The sequence below is a fragment of the Homalodisca vitripennis genome, chromosome 5 (assembly GCF_021130785.1).
Source record: "Homalodisca vitripennis isolate AUS2020 chromosome 5, UT_GWSS_2.1, whole genome shotgun sequence".
NCBI lineage: Eukaryota > Metazoa > Arthropoda > Insecta > Hemiptera > Cicadellidae > Homalodisca > Homalodisca vitripennis.
Window position 1 is genome coordinate 156,310,683 of NC_060211.1, and position 11,563 is coordinate 156,322,245.

At 32.3% G+C, this 11,563-nt stretch overlaps 1 protein-coding gene across 1 annotated transcript; it reads left to right on the forward strand.

Moving 5' to 3' along the window:
* Window positions 1-2,908: 2,908 nt before the first annotated feature.
* LOC124363681 lies at window positions 2,909-3,957 on the forward strand. Its single transcript, XM_046818941.1, has 2 exons — window positions 2,909-3,387; window positions 3,804-3,957. The coding sequence occupies exons 1-2, from the start codon at window positions 2,909-2,911 to the stop codon at window positions 3,955-3,957; spliced, it is 633 nt and encodes a 210-aa protein (XP_046674897.1).
* Window positions 3,958-11,563: the final 7,606 nt, after the last annotated feature.

The following is an 11,563-nucleotide window of genomic DNA, read 5'->3' on the forward strand; positions in this document are numbered from 1 at the left end:
CCCATGGTTTAGGAAGGAAGAATTCTTCTATGATTTGACGTATGCAATATTCACCGCATCCATCATCTTGGGTCAATCCATTGATCTGCAAGAAATACTGTGTTTCCGGCTAGTAAAATTGATTTTCTGCCTGTTTGTCTGTATATCCACAGGACATTTCGAGAAGAAATAGATCATAGATTGTAAGTACAATGAAACTAAATTTGCTATATTGTGTTTGATAATAAGGCATTATCGTCATGCATATTTAACGAGCGTAGCTCATCACTCAGGGAGGTTCTCGCAGACCAAGAGATAGGGACGGTACATCTTATTTCAGAAAGGGATTTCAATAAAAAGTAAGAAGCCATATTCTTACGGCAAAAGTGAGATAAGAATTAAACCTAACCTACGTCCTAAGTCTTTCTTAATACTTAATACTACAAGTTTGGAATCATGTTAAGTCATGTTCATAAACAATCTTGGTGAACTTCAAACATCTAAAACTGTGCCAGACAATCAATCAAAGAACAGCATAATGGCATTTATTGAGCTTAGAAAATCTTCTTCATATATGGATAAACTTTACTGCCCAATGGAACCTTTATTAAAATTGGAAGATTTTATATCTTATTTGCAAATACAAATTAAAATATATGAGTTCCTAAGAATAATGTTGTGTTTGGTAGCCTTTTAAATAACGAATTTACATAATTTATTATTATTTACTAATAGGAATTGTGTACCGAGGAACGTTTATACTTTGTGAATACCATGGTATTAAATATTGTTCCTGGATAGTTAAAACAATCGATTAAAACATTCTGCTTTAATTCTAAAGAAAGTTCTCCCTCTTTTGTAATAACTATAACACTTTGTATTGGGCTGTCATACAAATTGACATCGAGCAACTTCTTGCACAAACTATAGTACCAACTAAATCATATAATAAACAGAGTAGACTTACTGCAGTCTCAGCACGTACAGCCAAACAACTCGGACAACAAGTCAACAAACTTTAGTATTTAACTCGGACAGTAGTTGCAAGTTTGATCCACGTTAGCATTTTACAGCATAGCTGTCACTTTAATATTCACAAGGGGCATTAAAACAAAAGTTAATTTATAAAATGTTATGGTTTCGATGTATTTCAATATGTTTTAAAATTTCAAGTATTTCATTTCCAAGCTATTTTAATTTCAATTTTCAATCTTTTTAAAGTAAAAACAAATATTACCTGAAGTGTTTGATCCACGTGTTTAAAGAATATTAAGATACTATTTAAGGAATCTTTATTACTGAAGGAAATTTTAATTTTGGAAGACAGCTTTTATTACTTTTATTTGGTTTCTTTTATGAAAGAATGAATTTTTCAGAGGAATAAAAAGCTGTAAAAACCATGATATAACTTGTTAAACGAAAAGTAAAGTAAATATAAAATTAAAATGTCTTCAATTTTTATTTCCAACCATTGAGATTAAATTAAAAACTCTTTAAATAAATTGAAGTTACTGTGTATCGCAATAAATTAAGAACATGTTTCAACATTGTAATGAAAGTGAATAGTCGTAGAAAATATTTGATATTAAAGCAAACAAGGTAAAAATATTCCATTGTCATACAGGAGTATATTGAGAATAGAAATGACTCTGACTCTGGTAAATATTTATTTGCTGGCATTTTAAATTGTCATCTTCAAGAGAAGATGACAATATATATATATATATATATATATATATATATATATATATATATAATATACTTAATTAAATTTGCAGAAATTGCAATAGAGGAATTTAATTTCAATAAACATTGAATCACAAAAAGTACTTTGCTCCGCCGGGACTGGAACCCCGATCTGTCACTTGCCGGGTGAATGTGCTTTCATCATTACAACACAGAGCCCTCACTTTTTACGATTCAATTATTTTTTTATTAGGCCGTATCTGTCACATATGCGTTTTTAAATGACCAAACTAACATATGATCGGAAGACCAAATACCTGTAAAACGACTTTTATTAACATTAATTAAAGTTTTATAAACGGCAGTAGCCGAATTTAATTTCAATAAACATTGAATCACAAAAAGTACTTGCTCCGCCGAGACTCAAACCCGGATCTCTCACTTGCATGTATATATATATATATATATATATATATATATATATATATATATATGTGTGTGTGTGTGTGTGTGTGTGTGTTTGTGTGTGTGTGTGTGTGTGTGTGTGTGTGTGTGTGTGTGTTTGTGTGTGTGTGTGTGTGCATTTATTAAGATATATATTGCAGTTCAGCTTGCGATGCGGCAGAGAGCGGACGTGTGCTACACTGTGCGCCAGACATAACCTCAAATGTCAAGTACAATATGTTTACTGTGCATTCATGTGTGATTTAATTATCATTATTGTTAATTTTCAACCATATTATTAACTTCAACGTTACTATATTCAAACAAAGTGTTGTGAAACTATTGATCATGGAAGACTGTGGTAAGTCTAGTGTTTAAAATTGTTTACTAAAACAGCTGTAAAAGCCAAGATGAATTGCAACGATTGTAAACGACCTTTTCATGCTAAATGTATCAATATGACTCCAGAAGACACTCAGTATTATAAAGATAATGAACTGATCTGGAGATGTGAGACATGTTCTCAGGAACGTAGAAAAAGTATGGTTCTTGAGTCTAGGCCTGAGTCATCAGTCACCTATGATGACATCTACAATATTGTGCTTGACCTTAGAAAAGACATAAAGAATACAGAGACTAATTTAAATAAGTCTATTGAACTTTGTTTGAAGAGCTCAAAGATACTAAGAACCTTGTTAGTAAGCAAAGTGAAGAGGTTGCGAGTTTAGTTGAGCTAGTCAATACTCTTAGAACAGAGAATCTGGAACTTAAAAAAAAGGTAGCCTCGCTAGAGTGTAGGATGGACGATGTAGAACAGTACTCTAGAAGAGAGACTATTGAAATCTACGGTGTGCCTGTCCAGCCTGGAGAGCAAGTTCTGGAAGTAGTGAAATCTGTTGGGAGGGCTTTGGACATAACCATTGAGGACTCAATGGTCAGTGCCTGTCAGAGGCTGCGTGTGAAGGAGGAGTCTGGAAGACCACCCGGCATCATAGTGAAGATGACATCTCGCATGGACTCTGAAGCTGTGTTGCAGAGACGACTGGTGAAACGGAACTTCTCGACCCACCACATTGGCCTGACTTCAACACCTGCCTCGCCCATCTACATCAATGAAAGTTTGAGCCCTGGAAGACGTCGACTTCTGAACGCCGCCCGTGAAAAGAAAAAAGAAAAACTCTACACCTACCTCTGGATAAAAGGTGGGAAGATCCTGATGAGAAAAGCGGACGGAGAAAAAGTGAAAGTTATCACCAGCTTAGACGACTTAGCCAAATTGTAAGTCACCTCATTCCAGCCTTTATGCATTTATACTAGGCTTTCATTTATTAATGTTTTCTACTTTAGTACTATAATGATCACTTGGTTTATACGTTTATTTGTTTTGTGTTTTCAATATTATGTATTTATTAATTGATTTATGTCCTGTAAATATCGGTGATGATAGATGCCAACATAATTAAAATTCTAAACCAAAATATAAGAAGTATGAGGAAAAATTTTGACTTGCTCGTAACTGATTTAGATTCGTCTAAAATATTTACTGATTTAATTGTGATGACTGAAATCTGGATAAATAAGTGTGAAATGGACCATTACAAAATTAATGGCTATAATTCGTTTAGCAAATGTAATGAAAGTTATAGAGCGGGAGGCATTGCAGTATTCGTACGCGACTCATATTACTGTTCCAGTGTGACAGAGAGAGAAGATATCAAATCAGCTGATGTATTGATTTTCAATGTCAAGGTCAACGGCCTAGAGAACTTTACCGTGATAGCCGTGTATCGTCTGCACACTAGTAGGCGAGCGGATTTCACGCAACAGCTGAGTGTTTTGTTTGGATGAGTTTAACGGAAAGAATATTGTTGTAGTAGGTGACATGAATTATGACATTTTAAATCAAAGTAATGAATCCGACCACTATTTAAGTATGTTGGCTAGTAAAGGATCGTATAGTTTAATTAATGAACCTACTAGAATTTTTGGAAGTTCAGCGACTTCTATTGACCATGTTTTTGTTCGTTTTTATAATGGAAAAGTTAGGCCTACTAAATACGAATTTACTTCGCATGTTTTTCATTACAATATAACTGATCATTCAACGGTAGTTTTTTCAATTGAATTCCCTGATAGTGTAACATGTAATGATGAAATTTCAATTAATAAACTTGATTTTTACAAAATTGGAGAGAATGCTGGAACTAACAGACTGGAGTGAAGTTTTTTTCACAGAAATCTGCATCACTTGCTTTTGAATCTTTTTTTAAAGCTTTACAAGCCGCATTAAAAAGTTGCCAAACTCAAATTAGTGTTAGGAAAAAGTTTGATAAATTGAAACCTTGGACAACTGATAATCTATTAAATAGAATCCAAAAAAGAAAAAAAATATTCAAACTATTAATGAAGAGTCCTTCTAATACTAAACTAAAGAACTATTACAATGAGTTTAGAGCAAAATTAAATATGGATATAAAATTGGCGAAAGAAAATTTCTTTCAGTCTAAGTTTGACGTTTTCTCTAAGGATTCTTAAGCACAGTGGAAGGTTGTAAATAGCCTAATTGGAGAAAAACGCCTCAACAGTGAAATAAACGAAGTTATTGGAAGAGAGGGTATTGTTACTAGTATCAATGATATAGCCAATGAATTCAACCACCATTTCTTGAATATAGCTGATAATTTGAGGGAAAAAATAGATAACTTATATGTGGACCAAGTGCAATGTTATAGAGATACATTTGTTCAAAAAATACATTTTAAAACATCTTTTTATATGATGCCAACATCGGAACGTGAAATTTTGACCATAATTAACAAGTTAAAAAATAATAAATCTCCTGGCATTGATTCTATAGGTTCTACATTGTTGAAGAGAATCGCTCCTTTTTTCCTTCATGTATTGGAATATCTTTTTAATTTTAGCATAGAAAGTGGCGAATTTCCATCCAGTCTTAAGAAAGCTGTTGTAATACCTATTTTCAAGCGAGGTGATTGTAGGCTTCCTGATTGTTTCCGTCCAATTTCTTTACTATCGGTTTTCAGTAAAATCTTTGAAAAAATTGTTAAAAATACGGATAATACATTTCTTAGATAAAAACAAATTCTTTAGCAAAAACCAATTTGGATTTCGAGAGAAACTCTCAACCGAAGATGCTCTAATATCATTTACTGAGGAGATCTTTGACTCAATAAACAGTGGCGAAAAAACATCGGCGTTGTTTTTAGACATCACTAAAGCTTTTGATACAGTGGACCATAGCATACTACTCGATAAACTGTGGCTGGCTGGCATCAGAGGCTTACCACATAAGTGGTTTTCAAGCTACCTCTCTAATAGAGAACAAAGTGTTAAAGGTTTGCAGGCGGTTAATTTGTCGCTAAAAAGCGTGAATTTCACCATAACCTTTTAGAAAACGTCCCAGGTCTTGACAAGAGTGTTTTTAGAATATAAATAAAATATTAAGTTCATGGCCAGTGCATAAATATGTCTGAAATTATGGTGCAATGCTTACATTCTAAGTCATGATATAATTATTTAAACTGTATGACAAATAAAATGTATCAGTAAAGATTTAATGAACATTCTAAAATGAAGTTAAGCCTACGAAATATATTAATAAACATCGTTATAATTATTAATTCGAGTAAAATTTCATATTGTTGAAAAAGTTGCAACAAAAATATTTTAAAACAATTTAGTATTATAATTGTATAAATCGACAAACGGCCGATTAAGAAATCACTAGAGGTTACATGTCTTAGTATTGATTAAACCCACAATTCAGTGGTAGATGAGAGACTCTATAAGGGGATGTAGACTTAAAGTTATGCAAAAATAAAAGATCATAAAGTTATAAAATGAAATAATGTTGCTTCATGAGATACTGTTTGCATTTCTTGCAAATTGAAAAATAAGCATTGTATTTAGCTTATGTTGTACGGCTATTTTGGCCTGGGTAACTATACTCAATTCATTGAGTGATGATAGTGAGGAGCCCCCCCCCCACTGTACTCACTGTAGCGCCAACGGACAAACAGCAAGTTGCGAGAGACCGCTTGTGAAGTCACCATGTCAATATAATAGGGAATTGCATATTTCATGTGAAATTTCCTCAGTTTCTCTCATTGATTGGTTACAATCTCAAAGACGCCACGATGTAATAGGAATCACTCTCTATACTCGATGAATGAACCATAGGCCCGAACAAAGTAACACGATAGAGGGAGATCAATAGCCCAGCGGCAGGCCAGTCCGTGAACACACTGTACAGCACTTACTATGGCTTCATAGTAAGTTTGTACCCAATTATGCACCCCTGGTCTAAATATATTAAATAATAAGTTTCTCAAATAAAGAGGGATAGATTTGACAACACACCCTAACGCATTTTAACATGATAAATATAGTGTAATTTAATTTTTAGTATGTTTTAAATTATTATATAAAATATTTTATGTGAAAAATTTACGTTATCGGTGAGAAATGCATTTTTTTGAATAATTCAGAATATATAAAGTTTTAACTTAAACTAGTTACAAAAATAGTATAAAAGACCACGTTACACAAGGGTGCATTCCCAGATCTAAGTATACTAAATAGTGATTTCATATTTCAGTGCAAACAATTTGGTTCACGCATTTATATCATAATGAAACTAATTCAACTGTTTACAACTATTATGAGAACTATATTGTGTGATAAAAATAAATTATATTTAAAGTCAGAAATAATGTTACCAATAATGCAGTATATGATTAATTTAATTGTTTTATTACCGAAACAATTTTATAAAAATAACCCGTCATTTTATTCTACTTAACTTGTTTACTGTGTTGAATGCTGTACTGCAGGTCTGTCGACCTTATTTTCCTGCCAATCAGACAAACTTCCTCGGCATAACCAGTTGAAAAGTTTCATTTCTATTAGATAACGTTAAGTTCATTTGAACCAAACTAGCTAAGTATTCTAGATAAGGCAGAGAGTACTGTATAAACCATAAAAACATGATATTGTGTGATATAGTTAATAATAGAAATGCACATTAATTAAAATAAAATGTCATTGTTAAAACGGGTTTTTACAATAACAATTATTAATCTGAACTTAAATAAAGGATAGCAAGATTATTATTACTACAAGTTGATAAAAAATCCTTCTGAAATAACCAAAGTTTCTAGATATTCTTTGGTTTAAGCTCCCAGTCCATTTTCAATTCACGTTGAAGTAAAGGTAATTTATATTCATCTCCCATCTTTTCATTAAGGGAGGCCTTAAATGCGTTGACTATAAAATAATAGGTGGCATTTCATTGATGCGACTTCTCAGAGTATCTTTGTTTCTATAATTGCAATGGTATCGTATTTATCATCTTTAAGCAAAAAAATTATGTATTTGTTGTACTAGTTTTCTCAGTTTTATGTAAAATAATTCGAGGCACAATTTCAGTTTGATAAGATTTATATATTCCGAATTTCTACGAAAACAGAATTTACATATTTTATACCATTTAGAAAATTAAAATAATATCTTTTAACTGAGAATCTGGCTTTAAAATTTACAACCGATGTACCGCATCAATCCATAGTACTACTAAATTTGTAGCTTTAGTTAGAGGTCTTACCATGTACTTTAAACATTTAAATTTAAAGCGTGCCGTTTTCTTCCTTCTCATGGTATGAATGAGGATAATTTATAAATTACCCATGTGTGTTTTCACAACAGTTTGGAAAAGAGTGAACTAAATGATAATTCACTTTAGTTGAATTATTATACCAATTACATGGTATACTTTAGATAAAAATAAAAAAAAATTAATAAATAAAATTTTATTTTAGAATTGTAAATGGATAGGGAATAAAAAATAGTAAATTTATATTGTAATCCAGCGGCAGGCACGACGCGTTTGGAATCTGGTCTAGACCTGACTTGATGGCAGTGATTGCCAAACAATAGTCTACAGTGGACTCAATCTTTTGTTAGGCGGCGAACCTGCGTTGAGAGAGATTCAAACAGGCCTGCAGGAACAGGAGCGTAGTCGGTGCAGGCCGAGAAAACACGCTCTCCTTCCATTCCGAGTTGAGAAGCGATAGAGTAAAGTCTTTAGTGCGAGTTTAAAAGTAGTGTCGGGCGTAGGATCCGTTGGTATAGATTATTTTAATACCAAACTCCAAGACCTTCACGACCAAAGAGCTAAGTACTTTTGACTGAATTATTAAATTTTTCTAAATTTGAATTTTGAAAATTTAAGAAGTCTATTAATTTGAAATTGGAATTGAAATTTGAAATTAACGATCAAATTCTGTTGAGTGTGGACTAATATATATCTAAATTGTAAAGGAGTTATTTATTTAAAGTCAAACGTAAAAATTTAATTGAAATTGTAGGGATTCTAGTTAAAATTAAGAGCTGCAGGTGCTGCACCATATCCTGTAGGAACTTGTGAAAAATTCCTGTTGAGAACTGTTTAGATTTGTTTGAGAATTTTATTTTAAAGAAGTTTATAATTTTTATTTTATTAGTTTTGAGAAGAAGCCTATTTATTTTATTTCATACAAATTTATTAAGATTATTATTTTATTTTATATTTTATACACACGTATTTGGAGGACAGTGAGTCCATGTTAAATCGAAAGTGCCTTGCCTAAGGAAGTAGTAATTTTAAACTATTGTGCAAAACATTTCATTGGTGGAATACAAGGTTAATAACTGAAATTTGGATTGATTTAATAAACCTGAATATTTCTAAAAAGGTGCAGTTTTAATTTCCACCAGTATCTACTTAAATCTTATGAGTTCGAGAATATTTAAGGTCATCATAATAAAAACAAAAAATTTTGTATATTAACATTTAGTATACAAATAAGTGCGCCACTCTGCTATATTCTGGTGAACCTTAATAAAATTGAACTTAGTGGTTGTTCATTAATAAGTGGCTTGGATACTGGAAATTTATAAAGTGTTTAATATTAAACTTTTAAAATGGCACTTAAGGTGGACTTGTTAACCAAGGAGGAATTGGACTATGAAATTAGGTTAAGAGGTGTGGAAGTGTCTCCTAGTCTTAAAGTGATAGATTTAAGGAAAAAGTTACGGCAGTTAATAAGTCTTGATGTAAATAGTAATTATTTGAACCTGAGTGGAAAGGTCGCTTTTCAAGGAGGAATGGGATAAAATTAAGTTAGAAACCCAAGTATTAGGAACTAGACTGGAGGAATCCATTGAACAGGGACTAACATTGGACATAGTTAGGTGTGAAACAAAAATAAATCATTGGCAGCGCCGACTGACTAACTTAAGTAAATTGTTTAAAATCGAAGAAAAGGATATAGCTAAACATGTTGAAAACCGGAATAGTATATTAAGTGAATTATTGTTAAAAATAAAAAACCTAAAAATTGACAAGGAAACATCTGATAACTTGGTGCGTAAGTTATCTGATTCCAATCTGGAAATAGAAGGTGAGCTGGAAGAGGCTGGTAAACCGGAAGTGAAAGATAAGTCTGGTCTAAATATGAGAGATGAGGTGTTTGTTTCGGGACGGCCACATTTAAGTTATAATAAACTACCGAACCCCATTGAGCGTTATTTGAAAGAGTTAAAAATCTGCGATGGATTAAATGTTCAAGAATTATTAGAATTCTTTAAAATAATCTTGAAACTTAAAAAGGAAACTAGATGTACGGAAGAGGATATTATGGAGATTGCGATTTCACATAGTCAGGGAGCTCTTTTGTCGAAACTATTAGAAATAAAACAGGACAATGTCACGGTCAAATTAATGCTTGAAATATTATTGAATTATTTCGTGCCATATCATCAGCGTGAACTTTTGAAATTTGAAAAGGTGCACCGTCCCCAAAGATATAATGAAAGCTTATCCAACTACATTATAGACATTAAGGAATCAGTAGAAGTACTTTGTTGTAATATAAATGAAAGGGATGTTGTGGAATTAATTAAGGTGGGAATTAATCCTGAAACCAGAAATAAACTAGTGTTTATGGGAAATCCGAGCACATATTCCGAACTGGATGAGATGTGTATAAGGGCGAATAATGTAGGTTATGCTGACAACGTGAGGAAAACAGGGAATAATTTGAATGTGAATAGGAAGTATAATGTACCGGTTAACAGCATCAGGGCGAGGCAAGAAACAATAACTTGTTATAAATGTAATAGACCTGGTCATTATGCTTATCAGTGCCGGGAGGTAAACAGGAAACCTGTTGTAAACCAGCGGAGACCTATTGTAAACCACACTCCAGCTATAAACCCCGAAAATGTAGGTCGTAATGTACAGGAGTCAAAAAACTAGTTAGTAGGGAAAGTTCGAACAATGAGTTAAGGAAGGGCGAACTTTCCCGGTTACCTAAAATTGTGTCCAACAAAAATTCACATGAATTATCTGCTAAATTAAATCATACTTGGCAAAAGAAAAATTCGGAAAATATCAGTTCATTGCCCAGCTTAGAAATAGATTTTGGCAAGAATATATCATTAAATGTATTATTAGATACTGGTAGTAGTATAAATATAATAAGTGATAGACTGTATAAACTATTATTAGAGAATAAGATTGTAAAGTGTTACCAGTTATCTAACCTGACTTGTATGAGTGCTGAAAATAAAAAAATGTCCGTAATCGGCAGTGTAAATATAAAAATAAAAATAGATATGTTCACCTGGAAAGTGGAATTTGTTATAGTGAAGGACTTAGCTCAAAAGGCAATTTTAGGAGCGAACTTTATAAAACATTCTGGTTTGTTAATAGACTTGAAAAATAATTGTTGTCGATTTGACTTTAATATAGAAAAGTGTATAAAATTTGTGCAAAATATTACAGTAGCGTGTATGAACACCAATCACACTTATAAAATAGGATGCGAAGAGGCCAGTAATGAAATAATAAAAATTATAAAGGAATTTCCAACGGTATTTACCGACAAAATTGGTAAAACTCTAGATTATGAGTATAAATTAAAAGTTAAAGATCATGAACCCGTAAAACTTAGACCATATCCATTGAATCCACCTAAACAATTAAAAATAAAAAAAATTATTGACGAATTATTGGAACAGGACATTATTCAACCAAGTGTGAGTCAGTACTCGAGTCCAGCCTTTTTAGTAGGTAAGGAAGATGGAAAATCGGAAAGATTAGTAGTTAATTACAAGGAGTTAAACAAGAAGTTGGAAGGAGTGAGTTATCCTATAGGCGACATGCACGAACTATATTACCATTTGAAGGGAAACAATTATTACTCAGTAATAGACTTAACCAAAAGTTTTTATCAAATAAGTTTAGCGAAGGAAAGCCAGGAGTTAACTACGTTCTCGGTACCTTTCGGAAGTTACAGCTTTAAACGAATTCCTTTTGGATTATTAATTGGAAGTGGGGTATTGTCGTCATATATGAATAAAATCTTAGGAGAATTGAGATTTACTTGCACTC